At 61.3% G+C, this 23,559-nt stretch overlaps 2 protein-coding genes across 3 annotated transcripts in view; both read right to left on the bottom strand.

The window, feature by feature from the left end:
• Positions 1-1,266, bottom strand: part of KIF21B (kinesin family member 21B) — a 44,195-nt gene extending 42,929 nt beyond the window's left edge. For both annotated transcript variants that reach the window (XM_027095945.1, XM_027095943.1), the window contains exon 1: positions 860-1,266. In XM_027095945.1, coding sequence (XP_026951746.1) covers positions 860-900 — 41 coding nt within the window. In that variant the 5' untranslated portion in view covers positions 901-1,266. The remainder of the gene's footprint in view (positions 1-859) is intronic.
• A 12,943-nt stretch (positions 1,267-14,209) lies between these two features.
• Positions 14,210-23,559, bottom strand: part of CACNA1S (calcium voltage-gated channel subunit alpha1 S) — a 60,516-nt gene continuing 51,166 nt past the window's right edge. The window contains exons 33-44 of the mRNA XM_027095976.1: positions 23,285-23,444; positions 22,236-22,363; positions 21,137-21,233; positions 20,763-20,865; positions 19,909-20,010; positions 19,542-19,666; positions 18,082-18,210; positions 17,147-17,397; positions 15,944-16,029; positions 15,141-15,232; positions 14,868-14,963; positions 14,210-14,750 (exon numbers count right to left, since the gene is read on the bottom strand). Coding sequence (XP_026951777.1) covers positions 14,499-14,750; positions 14,868-14,963; positions 15,141-15,232; positions 15,944-16,029; positions 17,147-17,397; positions 18,082-18,210; positions 19,542-19,666; positions 19,909-20,010; positions 20,763-20,865; positions 21,137-21,233; positions 22,236-22,363; positions 23,285-23,444 — 1,621 coding nt within the window. The 3' untranslated portion in view covers positions 14,210-14,498. The remainder of the gene's footprint in view (positions 14,751-14,867; positions 14,964-15,140; positions 15,233-15,943; positions 16,030-17,146; positions 17,398-18,081; positions 18,211-19,541; positions 19,667-19,908; positions 20,011-20,762; positions 20,866-21,136; positions 21,234-22,235; positions 22,364-23,284; positions 23,445-23,559) is intronic.

A 23,559-nucleotide genomic window follows, 5' to 3' on the forward strand; every position in this document is an offset into this window, starting at 1 on the left:
CCAGACTGGCACTCTCCCACCATCAGACCCCCTCAAACAGAAAAGCCCAAATCAAAAACGGAGGGGTGTCATGGCGTGAAGTGTCCCCACCCAACACAAAGCCCCGCACCTCCAGGTGCCCTGTCCTCTGCCCACCTCACTTCTGCCTCTATGTCCCTTCAAGTCCCAGGTAAGTCCATGCGGCCCTGCCCCGCTCAGTTCTGTCTGAAAGCCTGAAGATGGGCATCAGCGTCACAGCATCCTGCCCTCTCAGAACCTCGGAGACACCCCATCCTCCCTTCCCAGCTCCAGCCCCTCTTGGGACAGGGCCGGCAGGGTTCTCTCCAAAGCGGCGGACTCCCCAAGGAGGGCCAAGGCCCCATCCCAGCCCTTCCATTCGTGCAGCACTCGATCTTTGTCTGCGGAACCGGCCCGGGGGCGACGTGCTGCCTCCCCAGCTGGACCATGAGCGCAGGACTAGCCGGCTAGGGTGGATGCAGGGAAATTTCCCCCCATCCACTGTGCCCGCATGAGACAGCAGCCCGTGGGGAGGCGAAGAGGAAACACACAGACGCTCCGGCCTGGGCCAGGGCTGGGTGTGAAATACCGGATTTCCTTGTTTATTCGATTTTCTGATCATTAAGGGCTCCCAAGAGGGGCCCGAAATTACCACCCAAACAAAGCCACCTCCAGCCGCCCGCGGGGCCGCCGATCCCTGCGGGGGCCGGGCCAGCACGCGGCGCCCCCCAGCCTGGCCAGCCCGACCTCCGCGGACGCCGACTGCGGGTCGAGCGGCTCCCCGGGACCCCCGGACCCCCGCCCCGCGCCCACGCGAGACAAAGCCGAGTCCTCCGCGCAGGCGCCCCGCCGCCCGTCCTACCTGACGGCCACCTTGACGCAGCAGTCCCCCTGGCCCGCCATGGTGCTTCGGCGCCGGGTCCCGAGTCGATCAGGGGCGGGGGCTTGGGGGCCAATGCCCCGGGCGGCGGCTGCGGCTGCGGCTGCGGCTGCTAGAGGCGAGGGCGCGGGCGCTGCGGACGGAGGCTGCGGCGGCTGGAGGTGACATGCTCGCGGGCGGCCGGCGGAGGGCTCACACGCGGCCGGCGGAGGACCCCCGGGGCCGGGCCCGCGCGCCCCCTCGAGCCATCGGGCGGCGGCGCGGAGCCAGCTGACAGCCCGGGCGCGACCCGCTCCCCACGACGCGGCTCCCGCGCGCGCACCTCCAGCCCGCAGCGCCTCCCGCCGCCGCACGAACAAAGGGGGCGGGGGCCGGCCCGGCGGAGGCTCCGCCCCCGAACCAGTCCCGGCTCCGCCCCTAGCTCCGCCCCCGAGGCTGATGCACCAATCGAAAGCCCGAGCCGGCAGCAGGGGCGGGGCGGAAGCCTTTAAAGGAACCCCTCGCCTCATGTCCACGCGTTTGCTGGGGGCCTGGCCGGGTGGCCTGGGGGGCGCGGAGGGACGCGGCCCGCGCCGGAGCCTCGGACCCCGGAGCCGCAGACCCTCAGCCTCGGTGGGACCCCAGCCCATTAATGCGGAAGCCGGTACGCAGAGAGGGGAACTACCGAGGTTACACAGGAGTTAGTGGCTAAGCCAGGGTAAGAACCCGGGTCTCTGGGCCCAGCGCTTCTCTGCAAAGGGTCCCACAGCGCCTGGCGGTTTGTATTCTGAAAGCGCCCGGAAAGCCTCCCTTCTGCATTTATTCCAGTGAATTTGCCAGCCTTTATTGAGGGGGATTCTTGCTAGTGTCTAACTAAAATTCCCTCCACCTCCACCCTGCACCCTTCCCTACAACTTTAGATGAACCCTAAAGTTCATCTTTGGGTTGATCCCCGGCCAGACGGCCCCTCCCTTCTGTGAGACCACGGAGGCTCCAGTGACCTTTGTGACCCACAGATGACCCCTCTCCCCGCCTGGCTCACACTCTGCTTGTTGTGGCCGTGGGGGCAGAGAGTCAATGTGGGAGGCCCGAGCTGCCCCAGGGAGACTGGGAACAAAGCGGGCACTCAGCTCCGGGCACCTGGGTAGAGGTTGTGCGGAGGTGAGTGGGAAGGGGATGTGGAGGGCAGCTGCCTTCGCTTGGGTATAAAGGACAAGGGGAGCCCTGGGAAGTTGAAACACGGGGCAGTGATGGCGGTGGCCAGTGCCGTGGGAAGTCACAGTGGCCTTTCCAGGCCCTCTGCCCTCCATCTGAGCCCGGCCCCATCTCCCTGCCCCCAGCTCCCAACATTGGGGCCATTCACGGGGCCCCTCACCAGCTGCCCTCCCCGCCCCCCCCCCGCCCACTTCAACCAGCTCCCTCCCTGGAAAGCGCCCAAGAGGAGGACCCAGCTGCATCTCCAGATGTGGAAGGAGCGCTCTAGGGGGGCGGGGGGGCGGCGGGGGAGGAAGGGGAGTCTGACTCCAAGCCTCTTGCATCACCCACAGATGATGAAACCATGCCAGAGATTTTGGAGAGGGTATGGCCTAGGGGCTGAGGATGCAGCTTCGGTGCCATCCCCCTTTCTTTCCCTCCCCCACCCAACCCACAGATAACTGCTCCATCCGTAGCCCAGATCCCAGTTTGGTTTGACCTACTATGGTCAAACCAAAAAATAAAGATAATTTCTAGGGCACATTTCAAGAGCAAATCAGCGCCCCCGACTCCCTACCCAGTCCTGGTGGAAGAGAGCAGCGCCCGCCAGCAGTGCCCCAGGGTGGAGGAGGCGCAGGGGATTGGGGAGCCCGGGGGGCTCCTGCACCTTCCACTAGCATTGGAACCTAGAGGAAGATCTTTCTGGGGCCAGCAGGTAGGTTCTCCGGCCAGAGCAGGAGGCCAGCAGAGTGCTGAGTGAGATCCTGCACATTCTTTTCCAACCAAGATAAGGTGGGGAGGAGACTGACAGTTAGGGACCAGCTACACAAACGGGGTACTTTACATGCGCGTTCTCATTTCACGCTCATCACCTTGTGAGTTAGGCTTTATTCTTTTGCAGTTTTGCCGACAGGGACACTGCGCCTCACCCAGCGTATAAGCAACAGACCCAGGATTTGACCTCATGTGTCGGGTTCCAGGCTCCCAGATCACCTCCGAGCAGCTGCGCAGGGAGCACAGCTCCCCAGCTTGTGTTCCAGGCTTGTGCTCTTGGATGACAACGTTGCATGTTTTTTTTTTTTTTTTTTGACAACGTTGCATTTTGCAAAGCTGCTCTCCTGCCCACCAGACTCTGGGCTTCTCCGGGGCCCGACTCTGGTTTCCTGCCTCCAGAGGTCCTCTCTGACTTCCGAGAGTAGGTGACCTTCTGACTCACAGTTTCACTGCTGGGAAATGGCGCCAGAGCCACTGTCTCCCCAGCCCCCCCCCATCCCTCCAGGTCACAGGGTGTCGAGCCAGGAGGAGCAGGGAGGCACATGGGATGGAAAGTCAGGCCTCCTAGAGGTCAGGGCCTCAGGGAGGCTCCCTCCTGGGCCTCCAGGGAGCAGCAGGGCAGCTAGATGTCCAGACTCCTGGAGCTGCTGCCCTCAGAGGCGAGAAGGTCAGATGGGGATCCAAGGGGTAGTAAGGAGGCCTAAACCACAGACTGGGCAGATTAGTTACAGGGCCAGGGGAAGCCCAGGAGGGCGCCCGCCCTCTTAGTGGGTGTCCAGCCTCAGCACAGCCCTGCTTCCTCCTCAGGTGTGTTCTCACCCCACCCCCTCCTCCCGCTGCCCCTCTTTCCTTCCCTCCTTCCCAAACCCTGAGGCTTCTCCGCATCAGCTGCCTGCATGCGTATCTCCCCCCCTCCTACACGCGCGCACGCACACACACACACGCTACCCTGTGTTTGGCCCCATCCTTCCCCCTCCTGGACTGCAGTTTGAGCCTCAGCTCTTGTCCCGAGCCGAGGCCCTCCCCCAGGCGTCTTGGACCTCCATCATCTCTCCTCACGGGAGCGGTGGGCGTCTGGGCAGATGGGACCCTGGGGAGTTGTGAGGGGAGCTCCGCGGCAGGAGGCTCCCGGGCTACTGCGGTGACAATACTCCGGCAGCACCTGGGGGCAGCCATCTGGCCCAGATCTCTCAGGTCGGCCTGGTTCTCAACCCTACAGTAGCAAATCAAAACACCTAAGAGATACCCTCAAGCCCTAGAAAGCTCCCCGACGGCGGCCTTTACTTCAGTCCCATTCTGTGGTTCTTCTTTAGCATTCGCACCAGGCCCTGACATTTGGAGGAAGTATCTGAGCGTCGACCTGGAGTTCTGGGCGTGCAGGGTACAGAGCTCCCGGCCTCCAGCTGCAGCCCCCAGCCTTGCCCAGCTGGGTTCCTGGGAGATCAGGCCTTAGCCCACCCTGCTGGCAGGCGGCCCAGCCGGGGACAGAGCCCAGAGTCCTGCTCGCCAGCAGGAGCTCCGAACCCCAGAGAGGGCCTACTGGGGTGCAGACGTGGGGACCTCTGCTCAGCGAGGGCACAGCCTGACTTCCCCTGTTATGGAAGGAGACAGACTTAGCCATAGAGGAAACCAGAATTTGTTATAAATAGCAAGAAAGAGAGAACTGCTGTGGATTACAAATACCCAACAGTCTCTTTAAAAAACAACAACACACTACTTTTGGTTTCAGATGTTGATGAGGGTTTAATACACAGCGTAACCTCAAATACCGGGTCTTCGTCCATTCCTCTCTGCAGTGCTTTCTAATACAGTGTTAGAGCCCAAGGCGGGAGCAGGTGCGGGCAGCCTCAATGTCCCAGAATCCTAGAGTCCCTAAGGTCATCTAGTTCAACAGCTAGTTCCTCATCTTCAGGTGAGGAAACTGAGGCCCAGAGAGGTGAAGAAACCTGTCCAGAGCCACACAGTAAGCCTCTGAGCTGGCGCCAAAAGCCCCAGAGGGGGCAGTTTCCACCACAGCGTGATAGGACCCGAAGTCCGAACGCCCGAGCCTGTGTGAGCTCATGACTGTAAAAGTCAAGTCTGCACAAAATAGCAGAAGACAGCCTGGAAGCCGGAGTCACAGAGATGTGGGTCAGGTCCAGCTCTGCCACTTGAAGCGGGGTGACCTGGGCAGGTTCCCTAACCTCAAAACGAGGACGCTCACACGCCCCTCATCGTGGTCTATCATGAGGTCAAAAAGGGGTAACCTGGGTGGACCACCCAGCACGAGGCCCTGCACAGCAGAGAAATGAAGTTCCTTCATTTCCCGTAGAATCTCCGTCCCTTCTTTCATGCGCCCCTGTCCTCTGACTGGACAGAGGGCGAATTTGTCACAAAGACTGACAGGAAGTCAGAGATGACTGTGGGTGAGTCTGGGAGCAGGGGGTGTGGCGGTGAGGTCTGCCCACCCGAGGGGGTCCTTGTTGATCTGGGAGGAGGAGAGTTTCCGGCCTCTGCAGGCTGCTGGGTGGAGGGCCCCCGGTAGCCGGGTACGTGTCTGCAGAGGGGGGAGACCCCTGAAGAGCATGGATGCCCCTGGGCTCAGCCTCCCTGGGGGCCACCTGGAGGAACATCTGAATTTCATTCTACTCGCCCCAGGGCTACCCCGTGCCGAGGGTGTTACGTGTGTTTTTTATAATCCTCACAAGTCTGTGAGGCAAATACTGTCATTGTTCTCAGTTTGCAGAAGAGGAAATGGGCTCACAGGTCACTTGGCTAGTGTCGTGGTCATTAATGCCTCCACCAAGTATTTCCGGCCCTCTGCCTGTGGCATAGGGCAGGCCGCATGCCCTCATTCTGGTGTTAGCCGTGGCCCTGGGACGTCCTTTGACCAATGAAATGTGACCAGAGCTCACACGTATTACTTGTAGGTGGAAGCTTTCTGCGCCCCTGGCATGGCACACAAGTTGATGTTGTTCAGAGCGTACGCGAGACGTGAACTTTCATTGTGTTCAGCCACTGAAATCACGAGCTTGTGTGTTACCTTGGCAAAGCCCACCCTACCCGAACTGACGTCCTTAGTAAGGTGCAGAGCCAGAATTCTGGTCTGGAAAGATGCCTGAGGGCCCAGAGCCTCCCAGGACTCTAGCTGCCCGCCTCGGACTCACAGACGCCCCTTTGGGCTTCTGGTCTCCGTGCCGCACGGAGCCTTGTGGGCAGGTAGAAGCGGGTAGCAGCCTCTCTGCTCCACCTGTCTCCGCCCCCCGTGATGTTTGCAGATTGCTGGCTCCTGGGGACTCACCGAAGGAGCGTGGTTTCCCATCCACCTCTGGCCGGCTGTGCTGAGCCTCCCTCAACGGTCCTCGGGAACCACTAAGAAAAGCAATTAGAAAAACCCCAGGGCCTTTCAGTGCCACTGCCCATTGCCTGCCGAGGAACGGTCGTGGAGGTGGGTGTCAGGACACACCTGTGCTAACCCCCAGCTCAAAGCCTGGCCCTGCTCAAGTCACCCTTTCCCTCACCCCTCGCTGAAACAGGGCTGCCGCAAAGGGTTGGGTAACTGCCCAGAGACCCCAGACAGATCCAACTTCTCAGAGGCAACGTACCAACAGCTGCCACTTCTGAATGTGGTGCTTGGTGCCGTGCAGAGCGCTTCAGATCTGGGCTGTCCTGTACGGCTCCCGGCTCCCCGAGGAGCTGGGAGCAGCTCTCATCCCTGTAGAACGAAGGACACCGAGAGGTGCCCAAGGTCGCACCACAAGTGGCAGAGCGGGGTTCAAACCCAAGCAAGGGTTTCCTGCTTCCTCCTGAGTCGGATCCCTGTGGAGGAAAAGGGTGGTGGGGCCCCGGCAGCTGCAGAGCTGTCACCTGCTGCAAAGACCCGGATGTGGGTGTCCTAGCAGCTTTCTGCGGCGCCGAACTGGGATGAAAGGGTAAATGTGGAGTATCGCACAATGGACGCTACTCAGCAATGAAAGGGACAGGACCACCGGTACATGATAGGACGCGGATGAACTGCAGAATAACCGTGCTGAGTGGCGGACACCAGCCCCAGAAGAGCCCGTGCCTTGTACGTCCACGGAGGTGAAAATCTAGAAAATGCAGCCCGAGCCATCGAGTGGCCCAGAGGGTGCCTGACTGGGGGAGGATCTCGAACAGAGTCGGGAGGAGCAGAGGAGGGGCCACCAACAGGCACCCAGAAATCATGGGGGCGGTGGGCATAGCTATTATCCTGGTGGTGCTGGCAGCTCCACAGGGGTAGACATTTTTCAGAAACAATCCAGCTGTGTACTTTATGTCCAGTTTATTATAAGTTAATTATCGCTCAACAAACTGATTTTAAAAGAGGTCATTTGCTCTAACCTCATTGCTCACACAGAGGTGCAGGGCGGCTGGTGACTTACCCGGGTCACTAGGATAGTCACCTGGAGTCCTGGCCACCTGAAGGTTAGCTGAGCCCTCTGCCTGGCCCCATGTGGCCTGCGGGCTCCCGGAGGGTCCCCCTCCGCCAGCAGGAGGACAGTGGTGGGGAATTAGGAGCACAGAGAGGGAAGGTGGACGCCAGCCAGGACCCGCGCTGGGGGAGCCAGAGACGAGGTGACGCCACAGGACTGGGGACCCCGAGAGAGGAGGTGTGGGGGTGGAGCCCCCCGCCCCACCTGGTGAGGCGGGGGAGACGGCCCTAGCCAGGGCCCCAGGGGAGCCATCCCCCTCCCGCTTCCTCTCGCGAAATTACAGATAACCCCACCCTGCCCGGGAGCTCTTGATTTCTGTCCCGGAGGGAGCATCCTTTCCTTGCGTTTTAATAGCTATTTGCTTCACCCAAAAGCTGCAGAGCCAGTGGCCAGCAAAGGAGCATTTAACACGTTAAAAATAGGAGGAGAGGGAGGCGGTGGAGGGCGATCACGCAGGATTAACCTCTAAAGTGCCGGCTCGCCAAACATACAGCCAGACTGAAGGTTCTGTGGACAGTCTTGAGTGCCAGCACCCCAGGGGGTGTGTGTGCTGAATCTCACGGGACAATTGTAGGGGAATCTCAAAGGCCCTTTGACAGTGACAGCCTGCATCGGCCTGAGGTGAAATTATCTCTTGAGTCCCCGCGGGGGAAGGGGCACCCCCCATCCCTGACTCCGGTACCAGTTGACAGTGGGGACTCTTTGCCTTGAGGGGATTAGGGAGGAGGGAGGGTGTGGAGAGCATGAAAGAATTTCTTTCCTCTTTGACTTCCAAACTGGGTTGGAGGATCCCAGGAGAAGGCCCGCCCTGGGGGGCCTTCGGGGGTCTAAGTCTGGACCTGAACTAGCACGAATGCGGAGGGGAGGGGCGCCCAGGTCTGCCTCCCACCCCCAGGCCAGACTGATGAGTGCCCCTAGGTCCGGCAGAGGAGGGGGTGGGCTCCGGAGAGACAGTTAAACTCACAGTGCCTAGTGCAGAAGCCGCTGGGCACCCCTGCAGACACTCCTCATGGCCCTCTGTCAGTGGGGGCCCCTCAAGTGGTGACAGGTGCCGGGAGCGCCCCCCACCCCCGCACGCTGCCCGAGAACAGCCCTGACCTGGCGCCCACCTTGTGAGACTCTCTCCCAGCCGATGTGTGTGATCAGGACATCAGGACACACATACACAACCCCCAAACGAAAGGCGGGGCTCTGCTCCCCAGAGGGGCGGGGGTGGGCTTGTGGCGCTGGGCAGTGGGGAAACCCACCCTCATTGTAGTAGGTTAAATATTGTCAGATTGCCTATTTGTAGACAAAAGGGGTAGAGTGTTGGCAATTTCAAACGATTCAATGTAATGCCTGTTGTTTAGCGGTTTACTTAGCTTGTCTCTGGCGGTTGCCCTTCCCACCTCCCTCTCTTCCTTTCTTCCTCCCTTCCTTTTCTCCTTGCTGGGGACACAAAGTTGATAAAGAAATCTACTACCTTTGGGAAACACTGTATACTTGCAAAAAACAAGCTGTAGCCTCCTAGGTATGATACAATGTAACAAGTGCTACAGTAGAAGTGAGTGCTAAGAATCATCAACTGAATAAAAAAGCGCAGGATGCGAGAGCTGTGAGTTCAGTTTTGTTCGGGGACTTACTGAGGACGACAGCCCGGGAGACAGGCTCTGCGTAGCTCTGAAGGGGGGAGTCAGCATGCCTGTGATTTGGAGAAGGGGGGCTGCACTCAGGCACACCTCTCGGTAAGGGGCTGCTCGTCACCAGGAGCAGATGCTTCCAATGATGACTTTAGTGCTTTTCTAGGTGTGAGAAGATGCACGAAATTGGGCTCATCAAGTGTGAAACTATAGAACTCTCTGAAGGCCTGTTCTGCCAGTTTCTCACAAAGCACAGAGAGCCCCATTCCTCGTCGCTCTGACCTCGTTTCAGCGGGAGTCGAAGGTCCGCGACACAGTGTCAGTGACTTCATTCTTGTGGAACTGGGTGGTGAGTGGCCTTCTCTAGTTGGCAGAGTTTCCTGGGGCCATCAGAGGGGCCCGGCTGAGACGGAGGACGGAGGGCTACCGGGTGCAGAGGGGTGCTGAGCGCGTGGGGCTGCGTGGGCTTGGACGGGCGCTTGGCGGGGTGTGGGAAGGGGCTTGGGCCAGATCAGTAGAGGACGAGGTGGGACTGGGTCAGGGATTGTCCTGCGATCCTCCTGATAATACGGGGTGCCGGCAGCTCAAGAGCAGCGTCCAGGCCCCTGTCGGACACCTGGCCTCACTGCTTCTCGGTGGGTGAGTGACTTGGCTTTTCCTGGAATGGGCCCCACAGCAATACCCACTTCCTGGACGGTGTTGCAAAGGCTACATGTGAGATTGCGTCCATCAGGCACCGCCTGAACCAGAACCGGCCTTGATGACATCAGATGTTATCATTCTCAGCATGACGACACCGCTGGTGGAGATATTTTAAAGGGCCCACGACTGGAAGTGGGCTGGGCTGGGTCTGCAGGTCTCACTGGCCTCCTTCTGGAACCAGGCTCCTCGCACGGACTCGGATGCTGGGCTCCACGGCCCTTTCCTCCTCTGGGTCTTGGTTTCCTTTCTTAACACAGTGGAATCTCCTCTGCTGATGGTTTTATTTAAACAAACAGCCCTCAGCTCTCCCTCCTCTGAATCCTCCACATCCCCGCCTGTGACCCTCAACGTGCTGCTCTGACATCCTTGCGTTTTTGAACTCGTGTTCGACCCCAGAATTATTATTTTACCCTCTGTATTTATGGCAGGCTTCTTTTAAAACGCTTCTGTTCCCTGGCTTACTAAACTGGATTTAAGTTCCATTTAGGAGACAGCAGTATGGCACAGGAAAAAGAAGCAATGGGATTAGAAAGCTCGGGGACAAATCCAGCCCTGCCCCTTCCAGCTGGGAGACGCTGCCCCTCAGTCACCTCGTGGGTAAACCGGCAGCAGGAACCTTGGTGCAGTGGGGAGTGTCACTTGCCATCATAAGCCGTCAGTCCCAAGGCAGGAGTGACGTGTTACTGGGATCAGATGCCAGAAAATGGGTCAAGGTTAGCTCTGGGTCGTCAGTGCCTTTTCTAGTGACCTGTGGAGCCGGCCTCCACACCCGAGGGCTACGGCTAAGAATTGCAGGGCCTGTGGGAGGACCAGGCCCGACGCTGAGATGCTGGGCTGAGAGCCGAGCTGCCCAGCATCCTGTGAGACACTCAGCCTCCTGCTGTCGTAACCTCTGGATTTTCCGCAGCCAGCGTCTGACAGAATCGAAACAGCAGCTGCTCACTGAGGGCCGGGCCCTTCCAAGGTCACTTTCACACCTTCCAGCAGCCTGCACTGTGGGAGTTTATCCCCACTGTACAGGGCGAGGGGCAGAAGCTCGAAAGGGTCTGTGAGCGCCTCGCATCGGAGCATGGAGGCAGGTGGAGGGACTCGGGGCCGCACGGGTGGGTCCAGCTCCAAGGCTGTGCTCCTTCACCCTGCAGAGGGCAGCCATGCCCCTGCTTCAGGGACCTCTCGGCCCCATCCAGAGCTGGGCCTGGAAACGCACTGGGACCACAGCTGGGGCGGGAGCCGTGCCACCCCGCTCTGAGGAGGGCCTGGAACCGAGCCCAGCCTCCTCGGTCCAGAGATACTCCAGCTGAGCTCCGCACCTCCCAGAAGGCAGGGATGGCTCCCCTGGGTCTCAGCACCCGGCATGAGGCTCAGCGCCCACCACTCCCCCAAGCTGCGCCCCGCCCCCTCTGGCAGATTTCCCCCTGCCCCGCCCCCCAGCAGCGGGATCCCAGGTCTGCAGGGAACTGGCCAAGAGAAGCTAGGCGTGCGGCAGGCGGCGCCCTGGCCAGTGCCCCCAGACGACAGAAGGTGGCCCGCCAGCCCCTCTGGACACCGGCTCTGTCGGACGGCCCGGCTGACAGGAGGGGCCTGCCTGCTCCCCGCAAGGCCCCCGGCCCTCAGCCTTCCACACCCGTGTTCCTTTTATACTTTACCTGAGTGGCCTGGGGGCCCTCTATGGAGAAACCCAGCGATTATTTGAAGGGGAGCCGGGGAGAGGCAAGATTTTGTACATTCTGACAAATTAGAACGTCCTGCACGTTGCAGAGGAAACTGCCTGAACTTTCGGAAAGGGTGAGAGCTGGAAGGTTCCTCAGAGCCCGTGTGCACGTGTACACCTGTCGCGTGGGCTGGGAGGCCCGGCACAGACGTGCCAAATGGCGCAGGCCTCAGGGCTGTGGGGCTGAATCGGGCCTTGGCCCTCCTACCCACTGCGGGGCCTTGGGCACGTTACCTGTCCTCTCCGGGTCATACTTGGAAAAGGAGGCTGATACTTCCTCGGTATCAAGAGGATTAAATATTTAATCTACGCAGAAGGCTTGGAGCAGGGCCTGCTGTACTGTTGGTATTCTGTACAGGTTAGGTATTGATATAAGACGCTCCGGTCCCGCTTGTAAATGGAAACGTCCTTCTATAGACCTTTGCAGCATACGAAGCCCTTTCACGTGTGCCCCAGGTTATTTAGTTTTTCAGCCATGCTGCGAGGGGGATTATTTCAGCTCCCCGCCAAGAGGAGGCATTGGAGGGGACAGTTGGAGCGGCTGGCTGGGTGGGGCTGAAACTGAGGAGTCAGCCTGCACCCCTGGAGGCCGATTCCTGCCCCGCCTCCCCGGGCACTGGGCAGTGAGGGCGCGAGGCTGCAGCCCTGAGCAGGTGGCCCTGGGCGGGCGGGCTGTCAGCCAGGGCAGGGCCACACTTCTCAGCCCTTCCCTGCATTGATCTGACAGTGATTGAGCCGCTCGTCTGTGTTGAAAAGTGCTCAGCTCTGGGGTTAAGGGCCAGCCTGGTGGACCTGCTCCTGCTTTCGTGGAACTTGGCCTCAGTCTGGTGTAAAATAAACGTCACAGAGCAGGAGTGACCCCGGCCGCGATGGGGAAACACGTGTCCCGTCGCTGGGCCACCTAGAGCGTTTGGGGTTTTCCGGGGGATGCATTCTGCGGGAAGTATTAGAGAAGCTGAGATGTGGAAGATGATGGCCAAGGGGTCCGTGGGGTTGAGGGTTCGGGAAGTTTCTCCCCAGAACGGCATGTGGCGCTCAGAGGGGCGGGCAGCTGCCCCAGGCTGGGCTGCGGGGGGCTGGGAGGGCAAGCACCCTGGCATGAGGGCCAGGGCTGGGTCGGAGCTGCCTGCAGCCCAGGCAAGGGTGCTGCACCATATTCTGACGCTTTGGGGGCCTTTAAGGGTTTTACGTTGGGGGATAAGACAGCAGGTTTCTCTGTTTAGAAGGGTCAGGGTCAGGCTGGGAGGGAGGGGGGTGGTGCTGGGAGGCTGTTCCGAGGCACAGTAGACAAGGCATGAAACGAGGACTGAGTGTCAGGAAAGTCACCACGCGGAGGGGACAGGTTTGAGAAATACTTGGAGGGGGAGTCCCCAGGGCACAGTGGGGGAAGGTAGGAGTCCGGACAACACTCAGACTCCCGGTTGAACAGGGGTAGGGCCCTGAGGTCAGCAGGCTGCGGGGACGGGTGAGGAGGTCGACTTTGGACACGATGTGCTTTGGGCACGAGTGGGACATCCGCAGAGCTGACAAGGAGCGGCACAGGATCGACGCTTAGAGGAGATGGGCCGGCCGCGCAGTGCGGACTGCCAGCACTGCGTCAGGAGAGTGATGGGAGCGTCTGGGGGACTGAGCCAGCGGGAAACAAGGATGCAGGACACAGAACCCTGAGGACGCCCCTCCCCGGAGAGGTGGCTGGCCTGGGGACAGGTGGCAGGGAGGCTGCAGGAGGGAGACGGGAAAGGGGAGGTAACTCGGGAGAGCCAAGGCCACGGGCCTTGCAGGAAGGAGGGAGAGGTGACAGAACCTCACGAGGGCTAGAAACTGGGTGAGCTCGGACTCCCAGGGTCTCAGAGCAGGGGTGGGGCCGAAGGCGGCCCGCCTGGTACCAGGCGAGCGCAGGGGAGGGGAGCCGGCCCAGGTGAGAGGCGTGGTCCTCAGGAATGAACTAACCAGGTGGCAGGGGAGAGACAGGTAGACAGGTGAGAGACGGCAGGTAGCTGGACGGCAGGGGGACGGCCAGGACGGACGTGCAGGTGGAGGAGGGCAGTGAGGAGGGTCGGCTGCAGGAGAGCGGACTCCTGCTGGGTCGGGGGGCCGGGCGGGGAGCGAGGGGCACAGCGGGCTGTCCGTCAGGCTGGTGACAGGAGCTGTGGGAGGGATCTTCTGGGGGCATCTATGTGCAGGAGGGAACAAAGCCTTGCTGAGGGTGGAGTGGGGGCGGGTCCCTGGTGCTGAGGTTTGAGGAGGAGACGAGTGGAAATGGCTCCTCTGACGGGGACCCCGGGTCTGCAGGGCACCGGGGGCGTCATCCCCCTGCCCCGTGCGGCTCCCAGTCTGGGCGGCGGGGTTGCCAGGAGGTGCAGGGGAGGCCAGTGGGAGAGCTGACGGCGGGGGAAGCGTCTGCCCGGGGAGGAGGGGAGGGCCCTGGTGGGACCCCAGTGCTAACTCTGCCCCTGGCTGGCTGTGTGACACAGGCACGCGAGCCACCTCTCTGGGCCTCCAGTGTGGCATCCTCAACACGGCCTCTCCCGCTGCTGGAGGATCAGCGGGTACCGTGTGCGACGGTGCTCTGGGGCTAGGATGTGTCTGCAGCCAGCACGCAGGAGGGAGTGGGGGCCACAGCCCGTGCTTCATCCTGTTACACACTGCTCCTCGGTGGGTGCAGGAGGGGAGGGGGGCACTGCGGGCCCTGCTCCCCCAGGCGGAGAGCAGGACCCCCCCGAGGCTCTGGGGCCGGGCGGGCCGTGGACTCTGGCCAGGACAGTGGGGAAGGGTGGCTGCAGGGGACCTGCCCGGGGGGCTGCCCAGTGACGTCCAGGAGCACCGCCTCCTCCACAGTGGCCCCTCTGCTCCTGCAGAAGGATGATGCAGAGGGGCCTCCGTGGAACGGCGAGGGTGTGTGTGTGCGGAGGGTGTAGAAGGGCCCCCAAAGGAGACGAGCAGAGACAGGTGCCCTGTTGCGGGCCTGGAGACTTTAATGTCCTGCTGGCACTGACCAGGCCTCTTTGAATGACCCCAGAAGCTCCATCCCATCATGCCTCTTGCTGGTGAGGAGAAGGGCCTGTCCATCTACCTCCTGACCTGTGGGTGGTTCCTGTCTGTCCGTCTAGCTGCTGAGACGGGGGGGGATGCCGTGCTGGGCCAACCCTCCCGCGCCAGCCCCCCCCCTTGGCCATGCCGGCTCTAAGCCCAGGCTGACGCCGTGGCCTTCACAGCCTGCGGGGAATGAGGGTCTCCTGGGAGCCCTGATGCTGGTCGAGGCTTCCCAGGGAGGACCCGAGGCTCCAACGCCCCCGGGCACTGGCCACACCCTCCGGGGTCTCTCGTCCCTTCAGAAGCTCAGCGGCTGCCACCTCCACTTCCTGCAGTTCCATCTGGCAGGCTTCCACCAGGGTGTGGCCCGTTGCCATGACGAACTTAGCGTCAGCCGCCAACGTGTCCAGGCCCCCTCGAACCAGAGCCTGCAGACGCGAGCGGTGGCCGGGTGGGTCTTCCCGCGGAGCCTCAGCCCCTCTCCACCCCGGGCCATTGCAGGGCCACCCCGGGATGCAGTCCAGGGCCTTCCTAGCCCCCCTCACCTCTCGGATCAGCAGGGCCATGGCTGGGGCCGGGCACCCGGGGGTACCATCCTTGGGGGGCGCTTCCTCGGGCACCAGAGACTGTGTCCCCACAAGCTGTTCCGGGTGCACAGAAGCAAAGACCCCTCAGGAATGCTGGAGCCCACTGGGATCAGGAAGCCCCAGCTTTTCAGACGGAGCCCCAGCCAAGATCCCCAGGAAGGGGGGACCAGGGGTCCTGTCCCTTCTGCTGTTGAATTAGCACTGCAAGCTCCCCGGCCTGTGGCCCATTACCTGGCAGGGGTTGGCAGGTGCCCGAGCGCCGCGAATCGCCCTCCGGGGCAGCTGTCCCTGCAGCCTCTCCCCATGGGACTTGCTGTGGGGTCCTGTGGGCACGGTGGGCCGAGGGCCAGAGGGGCTGCTGACTCCTGCTGGGAGCCCTGGGTGGACAGAGCTCCCCTTGGCCAGTCAGCCCCGCCCTGAGATCCTCGGGGTCCTAGAGGGTGACACACGCCGAGGCCCAGCCCACCCCAGGCCTGGCGGGACTCCCCACTGCCCATCCCCCCAACTCTACATGCCCTGGTCCCTGTCCCTGTGGGTTTGGGAGGGAATCAGGGCCAGAGCCTGACCAGCTCTGGCCAAGCTGATCTTGTGTTTGTGTGCGTGTGACTGTGCATGTGTGTGTGCGCGTGTGCGTCTGTGTTGGGGAACACAGCAAGCACCCTGGTCTCCTGTGAACTCCAGCCTCCTCCGGCCCCTACTGTCACACACAGCGGTCCAGGACCCACTGAGAGGCTGCCCGGTCATCTGCTGAAAGGCAGAGCTGAGGTGTCAGTGTGTCCAGGGCTGTCTTCAGCCGGGGTGGAGGGGTCCGAGCTTCCTGGTGTGCCAGGGAGGGCCCTTTCACAGTGCACCACCCACCCCCGGCTCCCTCAGTCACCTGGGTGGCCCCCTTCCTCTGCCTGGGTGAGGAGCTGGTTCCCATCGCCACAGGCTCCCAGCCCTCCCGGCCACAGACTCCCCAACTGGACGGAAGAGCGGCTCCCCAGGCCTTCCTGGGAGAAGGTCAGCCCCTCGGGAGCACAGGAGAGACTGACCCAGGGTCCCCTGGGGCCGGGCGGAGGCTCCTCCTCTGGTGGCAGGCGTCTCTGTCTCCCCTGGGAGCTCCCCTTCAGAGTGGACGCTGAAATGGAAGCACGGCTGATGGGGTTACGGGCTCCTGCCCTCTGTGGTCCCCACACCCTTTCCCTCTGGGTCTAGGCCCATCGCTGTGGAGAGGCCAGCCTCCTCTCCTCCCATCTGCACCCCTTTGCTCTCTGGCCCCTCCCACACCTGCCCAGCTCGGGCCTCACACCCCTGAGGACATTGCGTCTCAACCTCGGGTGCACGTGGATCACCCGGGAGCCCTCACATCTGGTCGCGGGGTGTCCCGCCCAGAGCCCACAGTTCTGGAAGCTTCCTCCATGCCCGTAACCAGTTAGGTCCTGGGCCCTCGGCCTGCTCAGGACCTACTCTTTGACATCGTTTGGTCATAGTCGGATCACATGGCATGCTCTCCCGACAAGACTGCAATCCTCTGGGGGCTGGGCCGGGTCTGCACGTCCACAGCACCCAGCACCGCGGTAACCCCACGTGCAGGCGCCCTCCAAGACTTGTGGGCTGAATTTGAGGGCTCTCAGGCCAGAAGGGGGTGCAGGCAGCCCCAGCCTGGGAAGTAGTTCCCCGGGCCTCTGCCCTGTCCCGCCCATTCCTGAGGCAGGGGAGCCCAGCCTCTCCAGGCCAAGGAGACGCCCAGTCCCTGGGCCCGCTGTCTAGAATAGAAGCTCTGCTTGGAGCCCAGCCCATAGGCCACGACGGCCGAGACCCTCTCTGCTCATCCTGCTGTTTTTCCTGACACTCATGTAATCACAGATTATATTCAGCCCTGGGTTGGCGACATGGGAACCACCTGGAACCCAAATCCAAGGGCTGAATCTTAATTCTTCAGGTTTCGTAGGATGCGCCCTCGTCTTCTAACCTAACGTGTGCCTTTCCCGGACCCGCCAAGACCACGGAAGAAAAGCACCGCTGGGCACTGACCGACACCGACCCGAGGCTGCCCCCTGCCGGCTACACACGTCTCTGCCGTCCAGGCCCGGGCTCCTGCGCAGCGAGGCGTGGGCTGGACCGCAAAGGGCGCAAGGCAAGCAAAGCACACCCTCCACGTTTCGGGGTGCCCCCAAAGGCCCGGAGCCCACTAACCATGTCTGCCCAGTCTCACCCCAGCCCCTACGTGCCGGGCTGACGGTTGCCGCCACTACCTGAAAAATGCCGGGCTGTTGCCATGGTTGCTGTTGCCACCGGCAACGTTGGCGTTGGCATTGTTGGTGTTGGCACGGGCAAGAGGGTTGGTGCTTGGATGTTGAGGGAAGTCCTCCAAGAAGACGGGTGACTCCAGCTCCTGCATCTCTATTTCAGTAAACTGGAGGGGTCTCTGGTTGGCCATGTGTGGAGGCAGGGAGTTGGTCCTTTCCAGGAAGCTGTCCACCCGGCCAAACAGGCCTCCAGTCCTCTGGGGGCGAGGAGGACAGGGGAGGGACTGAGACCAGGCACCAGGGATGGATGTGCGGGGGCTGTCACCCTGGACGACAGACGGCGCCGGGAACAAGGCCAGAGGAGAACAGGGCGGGCTGTGAGGCCGGAGAAGAGACCATCGCCCTCGGGGCGTTCTCGGTTTGATGGGGTACGCGGGACACCCCTAAGAACTGTACAGGGACCAGACACCGGGACGGGAAATGCAGGGTGTCGGGGAGCCCGGAACCAGGCAGTCTGGAGGACGGGCTCTAGTCCAACCTCCGAAAGTAACTTGCTGAGCGGTACTGGACTCAGACGGTCTCTCTGGGCCACCATTTCCTCATGAATAACCCAGAAGGTTCAGCTGGCGGGTCGTGAGGGACCCTCCAGCTCTAGGAGGGAGGACAGTGAGACAGGAAGCAGCTGGGGCATCTGATAACGGGGGCTTCCGATGGATGGACGTTGCCTCAGGCTTGTGGGGAGGGGAGGCCGGGGAGGCTGGGCAGAGGAAGGTGGGAAGGACGTGACACCTCAGGTAGGTGGGTCATTGGTTCAGAGTCCTGGGAGGTGTGGGCGGCGAGTATCCTCAGCTCCCCCCGTTCTGCACGGCGGGGCTCCTGGCCTCCTTTCCGCTCCCTGGCCTGGAACGCACACGCGCTGGCGTGGCCGGGGCCTCACTCACCCGGAATATCCCTTCCTCCATCGCGGCCTCCACCATGGCTCTCTCCAGCTCTTCCTCGGCCGTCAGGTCTCCCGAGATGGTGCGGCGGATCTCTGGGGCTGCCTCTTCCTCAAGGGTCCGCAGTCCGGCCTGGGGACACAGAGGGACTCAGCGGCCCCCCCAGGCCAGGAGGGGAGGACGCACTGCTTCTCACGGCCTCCCCGTGTCTAATCCTGGCAACCAGGGCTTCCCTGAAGGCCCAGCTCCGCCCCACCCCCTCCCGCCCATCCGATCCCCCTGGGCTCCTGCTCTGCCGCTGGGCTAATCCTAACCCTGATGGCTCCCAAGGCATCTTCTCTAGGCCTCACAGGGGTCTCATCCCCCGCCCAGGCCTCCAGGCCGGGAAGTCCTCTCCTCAGTGCAGTCTTTTAGACAAACGATCTCTTCCGACGGCATGCGCCATTCATACCATTTTTTGAGCTGATCAAAGTTCATATCACCAGCAACGGGACAAAGCAAGATTGGTGTCACCTGACAGTTTGCAGTGACAACGCAGCATCACTTCTGGGACACTGCTGTCCAAGATGCAAGCCCTCAGTCTGTCACGAGGCAACACTGCACAAACCCAGACCGAGGGACGCGCTGGCTGGGAATCTTCAAAGTGTCAAGGTCATTTCAAGGAAAGGCTGAGGGACTACAGACTAAAGAGATATGACAGCTAAACGCACTGTGCGATTCTGGATCCGATCCTTTTGCCATAAAGGACATTATTGGGACCACTGGCGCAACTTGCACGGGGCCTGAGGATTCCGTGGGAATCATGCATCAGTTTCCTGATTTTGGTGGCCACATCGTGGTTATGTAGGAGGGTTATGGAGGAGAATGCCCTTGTTGGCAGGAAATACACACTGACCTGTTCTGGGTTGATGGGAATGACCCTCAAACGGTTCAGAAAGAAAAATTTTTTTTGTATCATACGTGCAACTTTTAAAATTGTGAGATTGTTTCAAAGTAAAAATTGAGGTACATTTATGAACGCACAGCCCGAACACGTGAATATTTTTTGAATGTATGCTTTATGTGCGATATACTTAACGTAAAAAATTGAAATTAAAAACAGGCAAGGTAGCCCAAAGTTCTAGGTTTCTCTGCGCACCCAGTGGGTCATTTCAAGCACCTCCCCGCCCCTGGGAAACCTGTTCTCCGTGGAGACCACTGCTCTCACCTAACCCAAATCTCTCCCTTGTGTTCAGGGGATAGGACCATGGTTTTGGGTCGTATCATGCAGGGCTGGAAGGGCTCCTGGTTCTTCCCTTGAGGTCGAAGCATCTTCCATCCAGAGCTGTCATCTCTCCCCCTACTCATCCCGGCTCCGTCCTGCCCTGTCTGCCTCCACCGCTGCCCCCAAGGACACAGAGAGGGAGCTGGAGTCTCGAGAGCATCTCAGCAGCGGAGCTCCCTGGTGCTCGGGATGGGCTTACCTGGATCTGCACGGTGTCCTTCTTGGGCCGGTACCCATAATATTCCTCCTGGCGCCTCATGAACTTCCGGAAGTGCTCCTGGATGAGAAACGTGGCGTAGAACTTCCCCACCGTCACCTCGTCATCTGCAGGGGGGGCAACAGGGGCCGGTGGGCATCTGAGGCTGGGGTCAGCGTAGCCGGGTCCAGGTGCCCCTCACGCCCCCCTCCTCTGCTTGCCGATGTGACCCCGATGGCTGCCATGGGGTCCACCCAAGGCATTCGCGGAGGGCCAGGCTGCTCTCCGACTCCCGCGGGGCTCCCTGGAAGCGACCTTCTCCCCTGCCCTCGGCCGCCTCTGCTCCCCGGTCTCCCAAAGCGGCGCCCACCTCCTATGGGCGGGATGACCTGGTCCAGCAGCTTCATGCTGGTCCTCTTCCAGATCTTCTTGATGATGGCCCGCAGCTCCTCGTTGGCCTGTTCGAAGTTACCTGGGGGCAAGGGACAGGCCAAGCCAACCGCACTTGACAAAGCCACCTAGCACTCCCCGAACCTCTCGCTCAGCAAACGTTGGCTGGGTTTTCCCTCGTGGCGGCTGCTTTGTGGGGAGGGCATCGCTGTTCCCCCGGGGCCGCCTGACCCTCGGGTCACACACGCACTCCCCACAGGCCTCAGCTTCCAGCACCTGGGGTGGCTGATTGGAGAGGCTGTCGCCCCCCCATCCTCCCCTCCGCCCACGCAGCAGCCTTCCATTCCCCACACCCCGTGGTCTGTCCCGCCTCCTCCAGGCAGCCGTCCTGCTCCTCTGCTTCATGCCTGTGAAGGCCCTGCTCACCTGGGCGGTAGCTCTGATGCCGCTGGGTCCCTGTGTGAGGGACACCCCCATCTCCTCCCCACTCCCATCCCGTCTGTCCTCCCGGCAGGGGGGCCTGCAGGTTCAGTGGGGCCCCGTGCGCACCCAGCAGCGGTCCAGCGGACCCCGGGTCGCCCCACCCCCGTGCTCACCCCGCCACTCCCTGGCCCACCCGCATCAGACCCGGCTGTGTGGGAACAGAGCCTTGGTGACCTTTGCCCTGCAGAATGTGGGGGCTCCCGCTGTGCCCTGAGGGGCATGAGAACGTTGTGGCCGTGGCCTGGGTCCTCCCTCTGCTTCTCCCCGTGACTCTTGATTCCGACCTTTAGCTCAGATTCTGGTAGAATCCGCTAGAAAACTCAGCCCCTGAGAGGAGGGGACTGCCCGCACCTTCCGTCTTGATCTTGAGCGCCGTGCGGACCAGGGCGAAGAGAGTGGCGTTGAAGGTGACCGTGCCGTCGCTGTTCAGGGGCATGTTCATGCCCACCAGCCGCTGTGCAGAGAGGGGGCTCACTGCCAGGCCGGGACCACTGAGCCGGGGGGTCATCCTCACCCTGGCTGGGGGCCGGCAGGGGAGGGGACCGGGTGCTACGCCCTCCGTGACAGAGGGGAGGATGAATTGGAGACACTGTTGAGAGTTTAGGTCCCAGGCGTGTGGGGACCCAGGAGACGACTGCTCTGCAATGACTCACCCAGTCGGGCCCTCGCCAGTGTCCCTGCCCCAGGGCAGGTGGGGGACACCCCTCGCGGGCAGCTCTGCTTACCTTACATGCTACCCGGTGTGGGCAGAACTTCCCAAAGCCCAGAGGGGGCTGGATCCTCCTCAGCAGGGTCACCACGTCCAGGTGTTTGATTCTGCCCCTGCGGTAGGACACCAGACCTGTGCACCTGGCAGCCCCACCCAGACCTCCCTTCCGGCTCAGAGAACGGCCGAGGGAGGGGGAGCCAGGAGACAGGGGGACGCTTCCTGATTTCCAACCGTGCTTAGGGAGTGGAAGCTGAGTGTCCATTTTAAAGAAGAAACGATGCTTGAATTCACTGTTGCGCACCACCAGGAATGGGCTCTCTTTTTTGGGGGGTGGTAAGAGGCCAGAATCCCCTCAGATATGGGATCTCCGGGCTGGAATCTGGACCTCACTTCTCCCATGGTGGAGCCTTCGCTGGGTTTTAGTCAAGCTGCCTGGGGGCTCTTGGGATGTATTAACAGGAGTAGAGGGTATGGATCAAGGGAGGTGGAAGCTCACTTCCAGGGGCTGGTAGGGAGCTGGAGACCATGTCATAGGTTGGGAGATTAAGTGAGATAATGCACGTCGTGCTTGGCACAGCACCTGACACCTGGGAAACAGTCATCGAATGTGAGCTCATTACCTTCTTAGAAAGAAGGTAAGGCAGCTGTGCTTCCCAGCGTTAAAGTGCACCCGAATGCCCCGAGGGCCAGGTTAACAGCAATGCAGATTCTGATTCCGTCATTCTGGGGTGAGGCCGGGGAGGTGGGGGCGGGGTGGGCTCTGCATCTTTATAGAGCTCAGCTTCTTGGTCAGTGGACCACACTCTGAGTAGCCGGGGCCTAAACTGCCTGGGGAGGTAGTGAGTTCCCTGCTCCTAGAAGCATCCAAGCGAAGCTGGATGACCATCTCCCAATAAAGGCGAGGGGGCTTCTGCCCTGGGAGGCTGTAGGATCCCTCCCAACCCTGAGGAACTCCAAGTCTCTGTTTCAGGCCCTTGGATAATACAGGGAGGGGCAGCCCTCTCCTCGTCGTTAGACTGGAGAGTGACTCGCTGTCGGACTCCAGGACGGGGTCTAGACCAGAGGAGTGGATGGTTGAGGGAGGGCCCAGCACAGAGCCTGCAGGAGGGACTCACTTAGCCTCTGGGTCATACTCTGCCCAGATGGCCTTGAATTCGTCCAGGTGATGAGGGCCCAGGATGGACCAGTCCCGTGTGAGGTAGTCAAAGTTGTCCATGATGACAGCCACAAAGAGGTTGATGATCTGCAGGAGGAGAACCGTGGGTTCCCTGCTCGGAAAGGCAGGTGGCACAGGGGGCGGGGCGGGGGGAATGGGGGCATCCTCGGGGTCTGGGGTCCGTAGCTTCTCCTGCCTGGGCCCTGCCTCCGAGCCCTTCTGGTGACTACATCCCGCACACGAGCAGCCTGTGTCACTGCTCCGGCCCACGCGGTGTCCACTGCCAGGGCTCCTGGGGTTCATCCTTAAAAATCCCAACCTCAGCCTCTCGTCTGCCCCCCAGAGGGACGCTGGTCTCCCCCGTGCCGCTCTTGTCTGTCCTGTATTGTTGGGTGTCCCTTTGAAATGCAAGGTGGCACTCAGTGAGCGCCTTCAGGGCTAAGGCTGTGTCCCGTTTGCCTTTCTGTCCCCTGCACTGAGCCCAGGGAACGTTAGACGCTCAAGCAAACGCCTCAGTGAACATAGAAAAGAAAAAGAGTGAAGCGCGAGGGCCTGCGGCGGGGGGGGCTCTTTGTCTCCCGCGAGTGCAGACAGCAGCCCCGGAGCCTCAAAGCCACCTGTGCTGTTTCCGAGCCCACTGCTACCTCCTTCGGGACCTCGTTTCAGGAGTCTCAGCCTCCTCACTGGGGGGCAACTGCCTCTTCCAGGGAAGAGAGAGGGGCGAACGGCTTTACTCTGTTTTAGGGTGGAACCTCACTAAATTCTTTTGATTACCAATCGCTAACGACAACAGCAAAAAAGGGCCAAGCTCTTAGCAACTCCTCTGGAGCAGGCAAACGCACTCGGAAAACTCAGCCGCGCCCAGGATGACCAGAACAGGGACACCCTAGCCAGAGTCCCGTCTCCTGAGTCCCTGGAGAGACAGAGGCGACGGGAGGCAGCGGGGTGGGGTGTCACCCTGCCTCAGCGCATGTCCCGCAGCCCGGCCGCCCCGCCCTCGGGCCTCACCAGGAAGGCACAGAGCATGTAGAAGCTAATGAAGTAGTAGTAGGCGAAGTCGGTGCCACAGGTGCGCTCCTCCCCCGGGGCGTAGTCCGACTCGGGGTCGCACAGCTGGCCGTAGCTGCAGGCCAGCAGGATCTCCTGCCACGCCTCACCCGTGGCACACCTGGAAGGCAGGGCGCCGTGCGCCTCTCACTCTGGGCAGCGGCGGAGAGCAGGGCGTCGGGGGGAGCAGGCCGGGCGCCCCTGAGGACCCCGGGTTCACGTGCTGCCCAGTGTGA

Source organism: Aethalodelphis obliquidens, unplaced genomic scaffold, assembly GCF_003676395.1.
Source record: "Aethalodelphis obliquidens isolate GAN/ISIS:26980383/991018 unplaced genomic scaffold, ASM367639v1 scaffold97, whole genome shotgun sequence".
NCBI classification, from domain to species: Eukaryota; Metazoa; Chordata; class Mammalia; order Artiodactyla; family Delphinidae; genus Aethalodelphis; species Aethalodelphis obliquidens.